Source organism: Pundamilia nyererei, unplaced genomic scaffold (assembly GCF_000239375.1).
Source record: "Pundamilia nyererei isolate P.nyererei 1_Seehausen unplaced genomic scaffold, PunNye1.0 scaffold00012, whole genome shotgun sequence".
Classification (NCBI taxonomy): Eukaryota; Metazoa; Chordata; class Actinopteri; order Cichliformes; family Cichlidae; genus Pundamilia; species Pundamilia nyererei.
The window spans coordinates 6,647,756-6,669,608 of NW_005187413.1; the positions used below are offsets into that span (position 1 = coordinate 6,647,756).

Sequence of the window (21,853 nt, forward strand, 5' to 3'; positions counted from 1 at the left end):
CACTTGAGTTTTTTGCTGAGCTAAAAGGAAAAAAAGAAGGAGTCTATCTGCATATGTGTGACTGTTTATATTTCTTAAATAGTTCAACCAGTCTGCTTCCTGTTCGGAAGGTGAATTTGTCATATGGTGTAGAGCAGCTTGAATGCAGACTCCTGAACAAACTGATGATGAATCCAGAAACAGGCAAATATGGTCCAAAATCCAAAAGAATAACACAGGTGCCTCACACACCCACACACGTAACAAAAACAAGAGGATTATATATTTAGTCGGAGTAACACAAACACACGGGTGTACTGTCTCTCTCGCACTCATGGCAGGTACACAGTATGATGCTACAAAAAACTGAGGCCAGGTAATCGAGGAAAGTGGACACAGGAGGGTGACGAGACACAGCTGAAACTGATTAAAACAACACAAGGAAGTAAATACAAGGCACAAGAGACAAATGACTACCAAAGTAAAACAGGAAGTGAGTAACAGAAACACAGAATATAAAGCACTTCACAAAAGAGGACTAATAAGATCTCATAGAAAACAACAAGGAATCAAACTGAAAGAACTGCTGGAGAAGAAAGGATGTGTACTGTTGAATATTATTATAGTTTTCATTTTTTGTTGCTAGAAATTGTGGAGATGCAGAGTAAAATTCTTAATTTTTCCCATAGCTGAGGCCTTGCACTATGTGGACAAAAATATTGGGTCACACCCCTTAATCTTTGAATTCAGCTGTTTACTGTGCCATTGCCATGGGTGTGTAAAAGCAAACAACGGGCCACGAAGTCTTTCTTTACAAACATTTGGGAAACAATGGGTCATTCTAGAGAGCTCGATGTATTTGAGCATGATACTGTAATATGATGCCACCGTTGAAACAAATCACTTCATGATGATCTTTTTTTTACCTCCTAGATATTTCATAACCAACTGTGAGTGGTGTTATTGCATAGTGGAAGCGTTCAGGAACCACAGCAACTCAGCCCAAGTGTTTACAGAACGGGGTTGCTGAGTGTTGAGGCTCATAGTGCGTAAAAGTCACCAACACTCTGCTGACTCAATAACTTCCTCTGGCATTAACATCAGCACAAAAACTGCGCCGGCAGCTTCTGGGCATGGGTGTAAGACGTAGTACTTGAGTCGATATAGTGCATGTTTGTTTGTGGAATGACACAAACACAAGCGATCTGTTTGAAAGTTTTAAGGTCTTTCAGATTTTCATCACATTAGCACTTAGTGTTTAGTGAGATGACATTTGCCATTAGCAGATGTTATTCTATTTGCCCAATAAACAGTCAGCAAGGCTGACACAGGCAATCGGATTGGCTGATATGTTGGTGCATTGCAGAAAAAATAGTTTTCTCTGTATGTTGCTGTATGTTTTCAGGGACATTATTAGTGGGCATTCATGGTTCTCAAAGTATATTTTTAGCTGATTATTCTGCAGCGCCTGCCTAATTTGGCAGTTCTGCTTCACAAGCTCACTTGGGGTGTTTTTTGTTTAATTCCGTGCTTATTTGTGTCCTTTTGATAAAACAGTAATGTTATATGTGTGTCTGTGCTAACTCTGTTCCACTGGCTTATATAGGGCCTTTGTTTATAATCACAGTACACATACACACACATTTACATGCAAATATAGAGAAAACTGCAAAGCAAAGTTAGCCTACACATTAAATACAATCTAGATTTTGTCAAATATCAATATAAATAATTAGACGCTACCTGAATCAGCAGTGTGTTTGCTGACAAGCCTCATTCCTCGGTCAACAAAAGAATTCATCACTCACTCAAGCTGCAAGCTGCAGTTGGCCTTTCGAAACGGCCACATTTTGAGTGGGTACTGTATTAGTTATATAAATGTAAATACAGTGATATGGTCATATCAGTGAAGGATAAGTCCATTATACCCCAGAGGAGGCAGAGGACGGTTCCTAATCCCCTCAAATTAATTCAGATATTTAGCGTTAGACTTTTCTAATCCCCCTCTAACTCTGGATGATGTGGCACAAGAGATTCAGTGACATTCAGATCTGGCAAAGTGTAACACAATGAGAATGTTTCATGAATCACTATTAAAGTTTCATTTTAGTGAAAGACAGCATTGCTTCTGTCTGACATGGGTGAGCTGTGAAGAATTTAATGTAGGAAATCAAGATGTCATTTGGTTAGATTTAGAGTAGGAGATAAATCATGTATGAAAATACCATTTAGGGGAATCTCTTCAAGATTTACTTAATTTTAGTGAATGTGATCTTTTTTCTCTCGATCCTTCTAAATTATTCTTTCCATGAAGCTGTTGATCTTTGTGTGTCTTGCTCTCTTTTGATGAGAGATTCATTTTCTTCCGTTTGACGATGCTAAATAACATCAGAGCAAAAAAACCCCCCAAAAAACCAAAACATGTTCTGAAATGAATTTATTTCTGAGTCTACCTACTAGTCAACAAATGTTTTTCCAGGTTTTTCAACAAAAACATTGAGTGCATGTCTTTTGGTCACACCCTAAACTACATGATACAATACATACACTTACACAATATTCAAATAACCATTTAGCCAGTATGATATGCACAGTCGACTATTTAGGTTTTTGAACAATGACACAAATTTTGTATTTTTTCCTCTGCATACAACCGCAGTGTTTCTTAAATCAAATATTCAATATTTGAATATAATTCTATAGCCTTAATTCTAGGTTTTCAACAAAAGTATTGTATTGACTGTTCGATGTGTGGTTGTTTTCAAGTTTTGAACTTGCACTTTTTAGATGTTCACTGGAGCTCTCTAAACAGAGATGTTGATGCAAGTGAAGGAGGCTGACAATCTGAAATAAACCTGTCAGAGAGATTTGGTAGTTCGGGAGTGTCCATCTGCTTATCCATTTTGGGGTTGTGGGTGGGAGCTGGAGCCTACCCTACCTACCATAGGCTACCAAAGGACATACCCTGGACAGGTTACCAGGCGTGTCACAGGGCTAACACACAGAGACAGACAACCGTTCACACTCACATTTGGACCTATAGGCTATTTTTAATTTAATAAAATTTTAGTTATATAGCACCAAATCACAACAACAATTGCTTCAAGACACTTAATCTTGTAAAATAAAGGCACCCTTTGAGCAAGCACTTTGGCGACACTGGAAAGGAAAAACTCAATTTTACCAGGAAGAAACCTCCAGCAGGACTAGGCTCAGGGAGGGGCGGCCATCTCCTCAATTATTTGATGTGAGGAGATGAAGACGAGATTAAGACACACTATGGAAGAGAGCCAGAGATTAATAATAACTAATGATTAAATGCAGAGTAAACTATAAACACATAGTGAGTAAAAAACGTGAGTGAAACAGTAACCCTCAGTGCATCATGGGAAGTATGTGGCGAGAACCCACACAAACATGATGGGGAGAACATGCAGACACACAGAAGGTCCCCTGCAAGATAGTGGATTCAAACCCAGGACCTTCTTGGAGTGTACAATGCATTCTTACAAAGACTGAATGCACTGGGCAACTTGGCAACACCAAAACACGTGAAAGGCCACTCTATATATTGACAGCCACTAAACTAAAGTGGATGATTGCAGAATTCTTCCTCTGGTTAAGAAAAACAACAAGTCAAGAACACTCTTGAAGAAGTTGGGGTATTATTGCCAAAGTTTACAGTCAAGAGGCACCCTCATGAGTGCAAATACAGAGGGTTTTACAACAAATGGCCAAATCAGTGGTTACAACCAGCTATTTGATAACAAGAAGGCCAAATTAGACTTTAAACATATAAAAGTGTCTGCTTTGTTTGGGGAAAAAAATTATTTGCACAGGTTAACTTGTACCAGAATGATGGGAAAAGAAAATGATGCAATGTTATGATGTGGGGATGGCTGCCAGTGGAACCAGGGCACTAGTATTTATTGATGATATAACTGCTGATAGAAGAACTCTGAAGTGTACAGAGCTATACTCTCTGCTCAGATTAAACCAAATGCTGGAAAACTGATTGGACGGCGCTTTACAGTGCAAATGGATAGTGACCCAAAGCATACCGCAAAAGAAACCCAAGCGTTTCTTAAGAAAAAGAAATAGGATATTCAAGTCAGTCACCTGATCTCAATTCAATTAAGGCCTAGCAGAGTGTCTCAAGGGACGAAACAGCATTTGGTTGCTATGTTTGTTTGTCCAGTTACTTTTGAGCGTCTGAAAATGTTAAACCCCTTGAATTAAAACTTTAAGTCTGCACTTCAGTCACATTTGTATTGTCTGATTTTAAATCCACTGTGGCAGTGTGCACAGGCTAAATTACAAAACAATGTGTCATTGTCCAAAAACGTGTGATCCTAACTGCACATACACGACAAACATACACCATTATATAGAGAACACCGATCAGAAGGTTTGATAATGTAAGTCTTTCCAAACAGTTATATTTGGACATCTCGATGTTGCGCTGATGATTTTAAATAGATAATTTTAACAAAAGTAAACAGTTTAACATACAGTGTTTCAAGTAATTGTCCTTCCTTTGCAAACCTCTTATCCTATTTACTGCAAATCATTTCATAAGAAAGTGAGACAAAAAGCTCCTTAGTGAACACGTATGTTCAAATAACGAAATAATTATTCTGTGAAACTTATGTCAGGGTTTGGGTGGCTGTTTTTCCACACTGTGCTTTTGGATGTAATCATAGACTGGTTTAAAGTGGACAAACAGTGGGAACTAGGTCAGGAATCCAGCTGAGACACTTCATGCTGCATTTTGCATATACCGAAATATTTTGCAACGAGAACTGCCAGACACTAAATCTGGGACACTGTTTTAATTATTACACCATAACCTACTGCAGTTAAAGTCCATCGTACAGTAGTCTTTTCTGTATGGAAAAATTGCACAGGAATCTTTAGTCAGTTTTCCTAATAGTGTCCTTGTTAGAACTGGACACGCAGAAAGATCACTTTCAGCAGTTTGGTATAATTCTTTGACTCCGTGTTGCAAACAATGACTTCTTTTAGGCCTTCTACTGATTATTTAATCTGTCATCAAACAGGATTGTACTTTGCACTGTTATTGCACATTTGTTGCATGGCCTATCAGACCACAGAAACTTTTCCCTCGCAGCAAATCTTGCTAATTTTCTGGCTGTATGTGAAACATCCAGACAGAAACATTTGAAATCGAAATGCTCTTGGCTTTTCAGTAATACTCTCAAGTGACAATAATGACACATGATGTACTGTAGACTCAAACGGTATTGCAGAGTGGAGTCTAGAGCTCTCTGTGGCAAAATCTCAAAGGAACTGACTATTAAAAGTTTCATAAAGGTAGCAACAAATTCTTTGCAAGGGAACGGTATTGCATTGCAGTGCACAAGCGTTCATCATATCATGCCGATTTCCTCTACTGTAGATCACGATTTAATGTTATGCACTCTGCACTACTTTCCCGCATACTTATTAATACCATGACTCCCTGCCGTTCCCAACACTGCACCAGTATACCTGGTGAGAGAAGTTGAATAGTATGCATGAAAAGAAATTTAACAGCGATTCCCCAACAATGACTCAGGATTTTCATTAGCTTTGTTTCCCTGCTTGGTAACATTCAGGAGTAAAACAGATGTGTTTTATTGAGACTGTTCTCGTGTAGTTGTTTGTAGAGCTGCTTGTGTTTGAGTTTAGCAGAGGCTGGGAGACAAATTGACAGAGAGAAAGAGAGAAAGGGGGAGCGAGGCATAGGGAGGAATTTCAATGTCTTTGGCCCAATTTGCAAGGAATTGATAAACCACTGCATTCCAAGTGTCCCGATCCCCAAACTGCAGTGCTCAGCTGCTGTACATACCGCATGGTGATACTGCATTGTGATCTCTAAGACAAAGCTGCTTTCTTCATCTGCATCTTTGTCAGCTGAAGTTTGGATGTGTCTCAGCGCGTTCGTTATCCAGCTTTCCCGGGGAATGATGGACGGCATGATGTCTCACACCTGTCAACAAACGCACGAAGAAGAAAAACAGGGAAACTTTGTGCACCTGTGTGATGTATGCAGTGTTACATCTTCTAACGTCTGTATATGTGTCAGACTCCAAGACAGCAGAAGACAGAAGCACGCACTCGTAAATGAGAGGTAGACACTCTCAGCGACTATTTTGGTACAAACATTTACCTGGCAGTGTGGCAGTTAGCTTTCTGAAATTTACCCTCATTTGAAACTAGCTGTGTATGAATTTCTGGCTCTGAAGAGAGTCGTCATAAACACACAGATGATGATGGAGCTGGAAGAAGAAAATTAGATGGAGTGATGGGATGTGAGAGATGCAGATAACAAGGAGAAATGAAGATGAGTGCAGGAGAAAAAGATGGAGGACTGCAAAAGAGAACTGAAAGAGAGGCAGGGGAGGAGACAGAGTGTGCAGTGTGCTTGTGTTTTTGTGTGTGTGTGTTTTTTTTGCTAATACAGATCAGATTTCATAAAGATCCACATGATTGCCTCATAACAACGGGGACGCAGAAAGGAATGAGATGGAGAGATGAGGCAAGCAGAGACATGAAGAAATTGATAAATAGCTGCTTGCCCTTCGCGCAGCTGCTTTCTTTGTTTTTTCCAGAGTGTTTTTCCCCCTTGGTGAGCTTTATATGATTATCCTAACAGTGTGTCTGAAAAAAAATGTCAATGACAATAATTGTCATAGAAATAGGAGTTTCTACACGAGTCTCTGATTAGATAAAGTGTCCAGTGTTAGATGGCGCTGTGTTGGCTTTTTTCACTGTCCCCAGGAGTCACCTCTGCACCCGGCTTCTCAGTTTCCCTGATTGACAGTGAAAACCACGGCCTGATCGCTCCTTATACCAGGAACTGGCAGTGAGCCAGGCAGTAGGCTAAGGTGCTGCTGAGCTTGTGACTTACTCTGTCTACACAGACTTACTGAATGACTGACTGATCGAATGACTGACTTAAGAGATAAAGAAATACTGTGAAGCAGGTGAAGAGGTTGCTAAACATTTAAAAGCAGTCAACAGTCAAATTTTGAGCTATTGCAATAGATTCATTAAAGATTTTGTTGCAATAAGAATAAGATAATATATAATTACAAACTGCATTATCTTGTTATTAAAAAATGACTGTTAAGCAGAGGGAAATGTAGTCTATTACTGCCCCATCTGGTTGAAAATTTCAAGCCCATGCCTCTTACAAGAACAGATAGGTGTGGTCAGAAAGCAGCAGCAGGGATTCGAAGAAGAGTTAAAGTTCTTCCCGATGACTAAAGCAGCGCTGTAAAATCATGTTAGCAATCTCAGAGTCGTGCTTGTCATAATATGTGTGGTAGTTTTCTGATGAGTGTTTCATCTGTGAACTGATGAATAGATTTTTAATTTCCTTCACTTTTAACACAGCCTGAAAGCTTCTCTTTGCATAATCAGAATTTGATCCAGAAAGGCAGATAAAAAACTAGACTGTAGAAGAGTTGGATCAGGATAGGATTTTATGGCATTTATGCCGTATGCACTCACTGCATAGAGCCTGCAGGCAACCAGCCAGCTCAGCCGGAGGAAGTGTCTAACACACATGATCTCCCCGATTGGTTGTTTTTTTTTCTCCACCCAGAGGAAGCAGCTGCCTGTTAGCAAGTGCTACAGCTACAGAAAATGCTGTCTAGCTCAGCACTACTGTACTTCTGCCCAGATCAGGATAGTTACTGTAGGTGCTGTATTGCACTTGTAATCATACCTAATGGTGAGATCAATGTGTGCTGAATATGACAAACTCAATTCTACATCATCTAAACTAGAATTCTGACCACTGGAGGCAGAAAAAAGTGCAGCGTTGAGAGATGTGAGTCATATCACTACCCATATCTCATTTTTTGCAGCAGTTCAAATAGTGAATAACTATAACTGAATAATGAAGTGCAATGAAATGAGTGCAGTCCGATCAGGCTTCAGCAAAACTCGATGTTATGAGTGGGTTTAAGTTAGAGAGCTTCTTCTTCAACCAGAAATCCCAGCATAATAGTGAGTCACTGCTTTACAATATGAGGGGCAATACTACAGTTAAGGTCCAGTGACTCATAGTTAAACTGTGAAGTGACTAAATTATGTCTTTCTTCCTCCTGTTTATCTAGTAGTATGATACAATTTTGCTTAATCTTGATTTAATACATGTTGTCAGATACCAGACGGCTTTAGAAATGCATTAATAAATACAAGAGATGCATAAAATAGTATGAAATCTTTGCACTTACTGCATTTATCATATGCTGATATCAGCTTATGCAGAGTTTTATTAAAAATTAAACTTGTAGAGTCATTGTTGATAAATATTTTATCAGTATACCCCTTTCTAGTGTATGATATTTGATACACAAGTTTTTGAGACTTCATCATCATCATCAGTGGGATTTTCTTTCACCTGAAAACGTAAATAAATTGCACAGCACATGTTAAAGCAATAAATTGGGAAAGAAATGCCATTAAAATGAAAACTTATGTGTGCAGATGGATATTTATTTATTTTCTTTACTTGTCAGAAGGTTCAATAAACACTCCATACTCAAAAAAAAAATGTTTTCTGGAAATTATTTCATGTTTCAAGCTTTAGAGGGTTAATGTGACAACTCCGCTTGAATCCACACTGAAGTCTGCTCAGCTGTGATGTGTACTCTGCCACACGTAGTGCTGAGTGTATTGTAAATTATGGAATAATGGAGCAGGAACATCTCCGCTGACAGACTGTTAGTTAAAAGCATTTTCAGACTGCCCTTTTTTTTAGCATTACACTTTTTTTTTTGAAATTCTTAGAGTGCAAATAATTCTCAGGGAAAGTTGAACTAAAATCTTTATGAAATCCAGATTCACAGGCTGAAAGGCAATTTTGACCCTAAGCTCTAAGGAAAAAAAACAAACCAGCTTGTTCTTTGAGGCCCAGACCTCCAAGCGATAACCCAAACCTACAACCTTTTGCTGCCTTCATTTATAATTCATTAATGTATTATGCAATGACCACGAATCCAAGACAGTTACAATAGTGTGGCAGCTGTCAGAGCACCAGGATGCCAATTACAGTCTATGGCCATGTGGCATCACTAGCGCCTCTTTCTGGCTTTCACCTTTTTGTGTGTGTGTATGAAGCAGTAAGTGAACAAGAAATGAAAACAAGAGGCAAAGAGATCAGCAGGAGAAACACAAGGAGATTGGAGGAATGATTTTAATGAGGAGCTCTCCACGTTATGTAATGCAAATATGAAATCATGAGAAAGCAAAAAGGAAAGAGACTCCCAGAAAAGACAGAGGAAGGGAAGATTATAAAATCAGGGGCAGCAGTGATTTACTGAGGATTTCCAGAGTTCATCTCATTTGTCAGATTTATTTCACACACATTTTGTTTATGGGTAAGTGATGGGTAGCAATAAATGCCTATGCGGAGGCATGGGGATACTCAAATCCTTCCTCAATGAGATATTTTACACCATTCACAATTATTTTGCGGTTGAATCATTTTCCACACACAATATTTCCCATTCAGAGCAGGCTGGAGGCTACCCCAGCACGCACTGGATAAAGGACTGCGCCCAGTCTGTCACATAAACAGATCAACACACTCATTCACATTCACACCCATACAAGCATTCTTCAGTTTTTAGTTCATTTTACTTGGATATCTTTAGAGAGGGAAGAGAAATTGGACTAGTGGCGTTTATGGTTCACTAAATCACTGTGGATGACATGAAAACACAGTTACTCACACCCAGTCCTTGCTTTTATAGTTTCTGGTGGTCATTTTATAAAAAAGCTAATGGTAATGTTTGTCACACTGCTAGTGTTTTATACTTCAGTGGGAAATCTACAATGTAACCTACTGCCTCTGTGCAAACCCCTCTGAACCATGCACCTTAACACAGGCGGTTGCTTGACGTGCGTCTCCCTAAAAATGTAAATACACGTCAGGTTGGCACACCTGGATTCATCCTGCTCACTTCCGACTACTTTTTCACAGCAGTTTTTAAATATATCAGTGAGAGAAAAACAACCATCATCTCAGTATAAGGAATAACATCAACATAAGGACACACATAAGTTGGCAAATTCCTGGAGAGAGTGTTGAAACTATCGGAATGGATGTGAGGGACTTTACAAAAAAGTGGAAAAAGTTGAATCAACCACGATAAAGAGTGGGGACACAGGTGGGAAAAAGTCCCAGCATTTTATTGGTTTCTGTCAGCCAGCAATATGTATGAAACACGAGCCACACACACACACAAAAAAATCATACCAACGACATCGGCCACTTCTACAAGTTATATCGTAGGCACTCGAAAGATTCCCAGTGAAAGCCTAAATCAGACAAGATGCTACCAGTGATGCTGTTTCTATTGTTGACTTGACATTACGGTCATAAATGAATGCAGTGGATTTTCAGCTTTTCACTTGCTTACATGAAGACTTAGTTGTGTCTGCTTTTGCAGTCAAAAACAGCACATTCATATGTTTGCCTTTGTGGGTGAAACAGAGTTAAGAAGCTTCCATGCTGAAAGCGAGTGGCAGAGCACTGATTGTTGCAGCAACAGGCAAAATAAAATAGGCTGGTTCCAGTTTTAACTTTTCATAACTTTGGGGTGAGAAATTAAAGTGACTACCAATAGGAGCGAATGATACTGCTGATTGACACATGAGGGGGTGGTAAGTAGATTAGAGAATTACCAAAACAACTGAAAGCCAGAATGCCCACTAGCAGCAACCTGTCAGCCACGGAGTGATGTGTGATGAGTGAATCACTTTTTATGTGGCTTTAAAGTTCGCAGTAGAGAATCTAGTGAGTAAATGGTAACGTTGGTCTGTGAGGTAGCTGCTTATTCTTTCATTCTTTTTTCAGGGGTGTCAGGCTTGCTACTAGGAGAGCATGTTGACATAGTGAAGTAGAGGAGGAATGGAGAAAGAGGCTTGATTATCACCAGGACTTTTCAGGCTGCCTGCAAGACTTTTCCTTGCTATCAGTTTGTGGCACCATGGTAAAATCACTCAGTAGCCAGCAAGATAAAAATGCAACCTTCTTTCAGCAGTTGCAGGAAACTGATTATTCAATGAATTTCTATTTTTGTATCCAGTGTACCCCATTGTGAAAACAAGATACTGTAGCTTATTGCCATTGCCTTGTTTTTCTTTCTTTTTCAGGTCCAAGAGTGGTTATGTCTAAACTGTCAAATGCAGAGAGCACTGGGGATGGATATGACCACACCACGTTCCAAGAGTCAGCAACAGATTCACTCTCCTTCTCATGCAACCAATCCAGAACCTAAACCTAACGCTTCAGCTCAGCCCACACCTCAGACACATACACCTCCTCAGACGCAGCCTCCATTGCAGGCCCATCCAGTGCCTGGCCCTACCAAACAGACTGGTCCAGCTGGCGCAGGTCAGCAGCAAGCAAGGCTGCCTCCAGGGGCAGTCCCTCTCCCTGGGATGGCCAAGGCCCCATCCCAGCCTGATTTATCCCGTAGTTCACCCGCCCACCAACCCCAGCACCCACGCCAGGACCAGACGCGCAGTGCAGGAAGCTCCCCTTCACGACAGCCCCCACCTCCAGAGCAAACCTTCGGGAAGTTGTTTGGCTTTGGTGCGTCTCTTCTCAACCAAGCAAGCACTCTGATATCAGAGACTACTCAACCCCAACAGCAGCCCCCTAAACCAGCCCCCAAACCAGGAGGACCTCCTGGTCCAGGAGCTGGGGCAGGTAAACCCTCAGGACCTCAGTCTGCACAACAAGGGCCTCGACCCCCTTCTCAGCAGCAGCAACAGCAAAGGGGACAAGAGGCCAAAGCCTCTTGTCCCCTTTGTAAAACAAATCTCAACATAGGCAACACAGCAGAACAACCCAACTACAACACCTGCACACAGTGCCGCTCTCAAGTGTGCAACATGTGTGGATTCAATCCCACTCCACACATAGTCGAGGTAAGATTCTGATTTCCAACACAAAATGGCATGTTTTTGTGAAAAACGCTGAATTGTTGAATACTCGCTACAATGGTTGTTATCAACTTGATGCTGCCAGGTCATCTTGGTGTGTTCTTGGTGTGAACAACTTCATTTCACTGAGGATGACTGCTTGTACGAATCCAGCATGTGGCTCCAGGGATTGTCAAATAGACAGCAATTGCTGCATTTATTCTATCCTTGAGAATCACCGTGACTCTGATTCTCTTGTTGCTTGGTATTTTTTTTTAAGAATGACCCACTCTTTCTCACTCTCATTCTTTAACACAGAGCTATGAAGGCATTATTACAAATGATAACTAAATGATAAATAGCTAACTTGATAACATTTCTTCATTGATATTTGGAGCCTTCACAGCTTGCACAAACAATATTTTACATAAGCCTGTGAGCTTCTCCTTTTTCTCCTGCCTTTCTCTATTTCACAGTCGGGACCTGCTTCATTCAGCTCCGTCAGGGCCTTTCATGTGGTTAGCAGAGTGAAGTCCAAGCTGTGACTCACCTCATCAGTGACTACCCTGGAGAAGCGCAGAAATAAATGACCTATCTACAGGAAACAGAGGCTTATTAAATTCAATTTAATGGATAATCTTAGTATTGGTTAGTCATATCTCAGGGTCACCTGAGGGTATATTTCTTCTTTAAGTGCCCCCTTGTCCTGTGTCATGCTGGGAGTCTGGTTGGTAAGAACAGGACCTGACAATAGCATTCAGAGCCAGGCAATAACAGAGTTTAATTATGCAAATCAAGTCCAATTGAATGATAGCAGTAATAACAGGCTTGCTGCAGAGCGCTAGCGTTTTATGGGCGAGTCTTGTCTTCACAGGCATCGGGTTGTCACAGGCAGTAGCACAGCCCATTCATAGATTGCTATGGAAACAGAGCGATAATTTGTTTGTCAGCCATCCCTTACATGCTTGGATGCTGAGATGCTCAGAGTCTGCAAAAACTTTCAGACTGCTGTTGCTCTTCTTTTAGGAGGAACTCAGTTAATAGGTGTGTTGTGTTTCTGCTCTGCAGGCTTAAGCCTGCATCTCAATCCAGGATTCTTTCCAAATCTGTGAACAGGTTTTGTTGTCATTCCTCGTGAGCTGGCAGGTGGGTCGCTCCAGAGTGGGTGAGAACCATTTGGACATGGTGTGAGGCTTTGTACTTTGAATCTTGGTTCCTCAGCTTGATTTCCACAGCTTGTTTGGCACAGATATCCTCCTTCTCATCCTCTCTTAATCTCTCCAAACTTTAGTGTTTCTTTGCGCCGGCAATGTTGTAACCATTCTTTCTTCTTTTCAAGGATGTGGTAACAAAGCTGTTGGGGTTAGGGATGCTGTACTGTTGTAATTGTAAAACTTTTGATACGATGCATCAAATACCACTTTTGCACAACACGAAGTTTGAGCCATGTTGATATAGAACGTAGGCCATGGAGGAGAATTGTCAGCATTATGGAGATGTTTAAACTAAGCAGTGGTAACAAAACTAAAGAAGGTTGCCTTCCCTATGTGCATGAGTCCAACAGACTCATTGAAGAAGCTGTCATATGCTAGATTTATTGTCTGTTTGACATGCTGGTTGTTGGATAGATCTGGATATCCTCTTCCCACACAGTTTTTCAATGTCATGACAGTGTTGCTCATTAGCTATAATAATTTTGAGCAAGTTAGTCAATGATGTGATGCACTTTTTATGCATACAGTGACACTATGATTTTATCCATGTGCTGATTTGTGTTTGAGTTTAAAGAAATCAGCTTTATCAGGTTTTGGCTAAACAAGAAATACTAAATGATGAATAGTTTATTGTGTATAGTGTTTGCTGTTATTTATGTTATACTAGTTTTTCATTAGGCACAGGTGTTTGTGCTTAAGACTGCTTGTTATTGCAAATATCTAATCCGCTAATCACATGGCAGCAGCTCAATATACTTAGGCTTGTAGATATTGTCAAGATGACCTGCAGAAGTTAAGAAAAAGCATTAAAATGGGAAAGGAAGCTGATTTAAATGACTTTTAAGGTGGCATTGTGGTTGTTGCCTGACAGGCTGGTCTGAATGTTTCAGAAACTGTTGAACTGCTGGAATGTTCCTAAACAACAAACTCAAGGGTTTATAGAGATTGACCTGAAACCAGTAACTTAAATAATCACTTGCTACAATAAAGGTATGCAGAAGAGCACACAACACAAACTTTGAAGCAGCAGAAGAAGACCACACTGGCTGTCACTCCTGTCAGCTAAGAACAGGAAACTGTAGTTACAGTTCACACAGCCTCACCAACACTGGACAATAGAAGATTGGAAAAAGGTTGTCTGGTCTTATGTGCCTTGACTTCTGCTTTAACATTTGGCTATAGAGTGAGAAATTTGCATAAACCAGCGGTCCCCAACCCCCGGGCCACGGACCGGTACCGGTCTGTGAGTCAATTGGTACCGGGCCGCGAGAGTTGAGGCTCAGGTGTGGGTTCAGGGTTTTTAGCGGTTTTTAGCATTTATCGTTTTTATCATTAACTTGGTTTCCCTTGGTCTTTTCTTGTGTGTTATGAATAAATCGTCTTTTTTTTGGTACCAGTACTGGTTTTGTTTTGTTGTATTTATCCGTGACACCTTAAAGGCCGGTCCGTGAAAATATTGTTCGACATAAACCGGTCCGTGGCGCAAAAAAGGTTGGAGACCGCTGGCATAAACAACATGAAAGCATGGCTCCATTTTGCTTTGTACTGTATCCGTGACTCAGGATGAATTTGCAGCAACTGTGATGGCTAAAGTCAACATGGACCAAAGTCTCTAAGCAATGTTTCCATTATCTTGTTGAATCCATGCCACACAGAATTTAGGCAAGTCTGATTGTAAAACATTGTTCAGCCATTGTAACAAAATAGCCTGTTGGTGTATGTTAAAAAAAAACATCATTACCAGATTTATATTTCTTTTCTGCTTTTGTTTTTTTTTATATTGTTATTTAATTGCATGATATTTTTTAGAGAAGCAGTTTGGTTTTTACTGATACAATTATCTGAAGATGTCTGTTTTTCCTGCTACAGTTGTACAGAGAACTTAGAATAAACAGTTCCTACAGTGTTGACAGCTCAGAAGATAATTACATTAAATGAAAGCGGGACACATGTAGAGAAAACTAGTGTCTAGAAATTGGCAAACAGAGGAAACGCAGAGAGAAAATTTACCTAAATTCACTGGACCTATAAAACTGTTGAATTATTTGTTTCAGCCGCTTGCCTACGTCATGCCAAACCATCTACGGTAACAGATTGTTACATTTATCGAATGCATATTCTCTCGCAAGGAGAAAAAAAAATTCTAGCCTGTGGAAATCAGAAAACGCTTGAAGCATTCAAGAAGAAAAAAATATTTTCCGTCACATTATTAGTGACACAATGCATAATTCATCCAGAGCGAATTAGGCTGAGCTGCATTATATAAAAAAATAGCGAGCCCCTTTTTAATCTGCGATGAGACGATGATTGCCAGTGTCTATGCGAGAACGTGTTAAAGAATGGAGGAGGAGGAGGAGAGGAAGGAAAGAGGTGAAAGATTGAGGAGGAGGAGGAAAGTGAGAATCAGTGATAATTAGTGTGAGGAAGCCAACTGTTTGTTACATTGCGGAATATTTCACATCAATTAGTGTTGAAAGTCATGTGTGGCTCTGAGTAAATAAGATGTCCTTGTTTTGGGAGGTTTCCTCCCCCTTTATTGCTTCTGAAGGAGATTAAAACAAACCCCCGTGTCATTGTCATCTCCCCAGAGTTTGGCTGTAAATAGAACATAGAATATTTTCACTGGAGTGTCTGCTGCTCAATCTGTTTCACAGTACACTGGATTTCAGTCCTTACTCCTGAATAACTCTGTGCTTCTGTCTCTCCTCCTGGTATCACAGTCTGCTAGTGAGGCAGACACGGCAGAGTGGATGTCATACTTTAGATCTTTCATGACTCGAAATACAGGTAGAGGTGTGACTGACATAAGAAATTACCTCTGACTTCCCAGCATTCTCACTTTAACATTACTTTAAAAAAACAAAACAAAACATGATTTCATTGTGTTTTTACTCCATATGCCTATTTTTCCCCGTCCCCATGGTTGGTTAGATGTTCTCATCCGACCCTGTTTGCTTAAAATTGTCCCCATTGTTTATAATGTGAAAGAGGCCCAGAGTGGATATTTACTCAAAAAGGAGCAAATTTCTCACAGAACTGCAGAAAAGTGTAGAGAAACAGAAAACATAGCTCATCAATAATTCAGTGAAGGAGAACATTATAAATAGTTCATGCAGTGTGCAGCAGTGAGAGAGCTGTGTTTGATTCCACATGTCACATAGGGTCAGTGTGTGTTGATGCATGTGTGCATGTGTGCATGTGTGCGTATTTGTGTCTGAGAGACAAGAACGCATAAACGCAGGTGTCCTGAAACTAGTTATTGTTTCTGGATACGTATTTGGACATTTAGACACAAATATTCAGGCCTCTATGAAAGAGTTGTTCCGTCTTTTATGGGAATGTGGCTTTTCGGCTGCTGGTTAATGCTCTCATTTTCTAGAGTATCGAGGTAGATCAGACAGACTTGTGTTTAATCTAAGCACATCCTGGTGATGTGTCACCAAAGTAAAGTTCAGCTGTGGTCTATTTTGGATCTGGTTTCAGTTCACGGCAGTTAGCATAATAAAAAGCTGAAATAAAGTCAGAATTTAATAATCAACTTTTTGACATCAACATATGATATTTACCAGTTATAGTATACACTGTTACAGTCTCATTCTTTAATATGCACAGCTGTAGCAAGGCAGTAAAGAGGAAAAGGCAGTCTGTTAAATGAAAAACCTGTATGATAAATTGGCGCCTTTTATGCACCTTCCACAGAGGATACAATAAACTATGCTGCTCACACATGAAGTGAATTTGCAGAAGTTTTAGCTGTTAAAACAGGGCTGTCAGACAAATGAACTGTGGGCCACATCCAGTCCACCGGAGGAGTGGATCTGGCCCACCAGCAGCCCAAGCAGTGTAAATTGTAATCATTAGAAATGGTTTTAATGCACATGTAATGACAGTAGATCAGTAGATGTTATAGTAGATGTCTCAAGAATGTAGTTTGGAAGTATTTTATTTTTATTTGTGCACTGTTGTGGTTCACTAAAGATCCAGTTAGGCTGTACATGAGTCATGAGACACCTGCATTTTACATGTGTTTAATAAAAAAAGACTTGATTCGATTTGTATTGCGAGCTATGCATGAATGAAATTCATGTGAGTTATACAAATCATTGGTCTTCTTTTCTGGCTTTTCACCACAGGAGCCCGGTGTCCTTGAGTACACATCCTGCATACAGTGAACATATGTAGAACATGTAGTATTTGCGAATGTGTCACCGGACTGCAGGAACACAGTTGCTGCTTTCACACAGAGTGGCAGTGTAGCTGAACACACCATTCTTATTCTCAAACATGTTGGAAGTGTTTTCTGAAGGTTGGCACCAGCCTGTGTCTCCCTTAGGAGTCTCATCCAAAGCCAGATGGCTGGTGGCATCAGGCATCCAAGCCTGCCATGCTGAGCCTGGCTGCTTCCAAAGTGATGATGGTACGCCATCACAGATTCAGACACCCACCCGGCCTCGATCAGCTGCTCGCTGCCTTTTAATATTCTCATATTCCTTTATACTGCAAGGGCTGCGTGCCTAGAATAACCCAGTGCAGATAGGTTCTGGAGGAAGAATTACAATTTTCAGGTCCACATGAATCTTGCACATGTCATTCACGCCTGCACGTTTCTAGTAGGAGTGAATATGACTTAATCACAGCCACTGAAACACGATAATGGGGATTACAGCTACATGCAGCGAGGTCTGAATTTACAGTTTTAATTTCTCAATTTGTGAGCTGGCTGTTGAAAATTACAACATAAAAATACGGAGCAAACCTTATTCATCTGTTCTCCTCAGCTTAAAATGGCCCTTATGCCAAAAGTACATATATATTATGAAACACCTCAATGCTTGCTTGTACCTTATGATACCTTTGGATATGTCATCCCTTTCATCCTGACTATATGCAGATTAGGGTAGATTTGCCATATTCATACAGTAAAATTGTCCTGCTGACAGGTCATTCTTCATTGTGATGCTCTGGTTGTTTTGTTCTCTTGTCTTATTTTCCACTTCGTGATGGATCTTTGCACGCACACTCCTACTCTTTGCGTTTCAATGATCTCCTTGTTCCTTTTGCATTCCTCTTCCTCGTGTCTACACGAAGGAGTTGGGAACTGCTTGCTGTTGACACATTGATTGAACTGGCAATTGCTTCTGGTTGAATACCTTGCAGTTGACATTGCAACATGGGTACTCAGCACTCTTGATTTAGTCTGTGTTGTATTTATTTAGCCACAACAGAAGGACTAGCATTTTAAAACCTCCGCACATAATAAGAGAGTACTTAAAGGAGCTGATACAGAGGGAAAAAAAGAAACACAGAGATGTGTGTTTCTGTGTGCATGTTAAGGGGTTGAGTGGGGAATTGGGGTTGGGGTAGGTCGTAGAGGGAGCTAGTTGGGAATAGTACTAATCCATTTTGAGGGAGTTTGGTGGTCCCTTTGAGTAAAGAGCTTAACCCCAACACACCATTGTAAAGATCCACCCACACAAATAAGTGCCATCTGAGAATTGTAAGCCTTGTTGGGTGATTAAACTGAGACAATGCCATTTCTTACTTTGTTTGATAACCATGTTAGTATTGAAGAGGCTGTAAGAGGGAAATACCCTGTTCTTAATCACATAAACCCTGCGTTTCTAATAAATGGGTGCACTCTTAGCTTGAATTAAGATCAGTACAGTATACACTACAGTATGATAAAATTCAGTGTGTATGACTGTGCTGTGGATGACTTGAAGATGATGTGGTGTACAGCCATGACTGTTTCCTGTTGAGATTATGTGGCACCCAGCACAGATGGCTCGCTGGTTTGAAGGCTTAAATGCCACTCACTCTCATCCCTGGGAACTATGTGTTTGGAACCAGGCTCTGTGCTCAGAGTTGCGTACTCTTTCCCTGAACTTCTGTATGCAGCAGATCTATGGAGACAACCAGAGGCAAAGCTCCCAGAGCAGCTTTTAGAATTCAAGTCTTTTTGAGATTTTTGACATTTTATGGCAACATTGTTTTGCCCGATTGTAAAGAAAAGAACAACAAAAAGTAGAAAAAGATAAGAGGAAAATGTCTAGCACGAAGCCGACACTGGGACTGCTTTGGTTTCCGCATTATTCTGCTGCATTTCTGTGCATTGCAAACGTAAATTTGTCTCTAGATGTCTTTGAGATCAACTTTAACCTGTAACTTGCTCTACCTGCACCGGCTGTAGTATCAGTGCTTTTCATGAATAACTACATGAGGTGAGGAGCACATGGACCATACTGAACTTGAATTACCCCTTCAGACCTTCTGGTTCTATCTTCAAATGCCTTTTCTCTCCTATCTTGTAAGAAAATGTGCTTTGAAGCCTACAAGGGGCCTCGGCACTGGCTTAATCACCTCTTCAAAACTCATCATCTTCAAGGCCTGATGGCTATGCTAACTAGCTTTAGCTATGCTCCAGGGATGTCTGGCAGTGTTGGGTCTATCATTGCTGTCAGAGCCACAGAGGCGGGCCAGTGCAGTCCTCCCATCTCTGCTACTGGGCCCTCCCGTCTTAACACATCACTTCACATGCCTCATTGGTGCTCCTGCTCTCTCTTCCCCTCAGCACCTCAGTCATGCGATTGCTCCCTAATGCTAGCATTAGGAAAGAAGGAGGGGTTAGCTGAATGCGCTCTATGCTTAGAGGCTGCAAATACTAAAAGCCTGGCAACACAAATGTGAGATTATAGGACAGGAATGTGTGGTTGTATGTCAGGGGAACACAAAAACCGAGCCAGGAAGAGGGAGAGCTATAATGAAAGGGAGCGGGAGATTGAGAGACAAAATGAAAGAGATAAAGCTCACTGATCGCTCAGATATTACATTTAACCCCTTGCTAATCTTCTCAGTGCTGCAGCTGTCGGGCAGCTCTGGAAATGACCAGATCAGTTAGTGATGGTCTGGGCTGCTGCCCTGAACAGCATCCCAACAACAAGTATAGCAAAAGCAGCCTGAGGATCTTTAGGCTCTTCTAAACAAATGGTGTTCTCACTGTCTCCATTAATGAAGACATCGGGACTCTGCTGCCGAGGAAGATGGAAGCTGTGTTTTTTCGATATATATATATTTTTTTGATATAGTATTTTCTGTTTTGATCGTTGGAGAGTTGATCCCTGTTGACAGGATGCCACAGAGATGTGCAAAAGACTTGAGCCACCACTCGTGTCTCTATATTTTACCAGGGGATATGGGAAATAGATGCAGAGAAATGTGCAAACATACATGTAAATGCAGTATAAAAAGGGAAAAACAGAGGGCAATATCAGCAAACGTTCTTGTCATTTCTTTAAGAAGTCATCAGGAACAGTTTTTCTGGTCTCCTGAAATGCATTCAAAGCACTTTGGATGTTGGCTGCCAATCCCACACTGTTTCAATAACATTAAGGTCTGCGCTCTAGGGAGGTTAATTCATGACTGATAGTGTTCCACTGTGTGTTTCTAACTGCTTATGCTTTTGTTGCATTGGCAGCGTGTTTTGGCTCATCCTCATGCTGAAAAGTGAAGCCACTGCCAATCAGATGCTTTCGAGATTTCATGGTGGATCAAAGTTTGACAGATCCCCAAAACCACTGGCTGAAATGCAGACCCAAACCATCACAGAGCCTCCACCGTGTTTTACAGATGGCTGTAGACACTCACTGTTGTACCTCTCTCTTGAGCTCCTCTGTGCATATTGATGATTTAATCCAAAAATTCAAAATTTGGATTGAGATCATCATCATCAGATCTGTTGCCACTGATTTTCAGTCCAGTTGTTTTCTAAGTTGGCACACCTCAGCCTTTTCTCTGTTTTCCTGCATTAACCCTTTAAAATCAAGTATATTATATTTGATGCAAGTTTTTGTGAGCTTTTGAGACTCCTACATCATTAACGTGATTTTTCTTTTTCCCTCTGAAAAAAACAAAATAAATCGCACTGTACATTTTTACAGAATACATTTTTAAGAAATACCTGATGTAGCAAATATGATACAAATTTAAACTTGCAAAGTTACTTTTCACCAGAAGGTTCACTAAACACTCAATTTTCATGGTTTGGACTTTAAAGCGTTATGAATGACTTCTTGACAGCCACCCTTCCACTGGTACCTGATGAGGCTTCAGGGAAAGCAATGAATTTAATATACTATGTTTCATATGGACACATCAGCCTCTTGAATTGCTTAAATGTATAATCATGAGAAAGAAGTTTGCAACTTTTTCTTACATAAACTTTCTCCCCAGGACATTTTGTCACGTGTCAAGTTTAGTATTTTCTTATCTAATCCAACCTGTGTGAGCCCAGGCTATCGACAGCTAAGGTAAAGCACACATTGTGTCTCATTGTGGATCTTTTCATTAATTGAAATGGTCTAATCCTGTCTAAATTATGCCAGATCATATCTATAAAGCATGTAGATAAATTTCTAATAGCCACATTTCATACTGCCTTGCAGACTCAGTCGGATGCATATAAGATGGCTCATCAACCTGCACGTGAACCTACTGTAGAATTAGCAGACATATTTCTGCTGGACGTGTTCCATTAAAGTTGTCATCTTACTATGTTCCAGTGATAGATTACAGCTTGAGTGACTTGTTTTGAAGTCTTATGTGAGGTACATAAATTTTATTTGCTTGACTGCTAGCTGTGGCTTTCTCCGGCAGAAGTAACAGAAACTCATCTAAAATAAAACAGGACTTAGCAGACAGCCTGATTAACTTGT

General features: G+C 40.5%; 1 protein-coding gene across 1 annotated transcript in view; it reads left to right on the forward strand.

Moving 5' to 3' along the window:
- bsnb (bassoon (presynaptic cytomatrix protein) b) overlaps positions 1-21,853 on the forward strand; it is a 75,070-nt gene that overhangs the window by 14,389 nt on the left and 38,828 nt on the right. Inside the window, exon 3 of the mRNA XM_005724723.1 lies at positions 11,155-11,934. Coding sequence (XP_005724780.1) covers positions 11,155-11,934 — 780 coding nt within the window. The remainder of the gene's footprint in view (positions 1-11,154; positions 11,935-21,853) is intronic.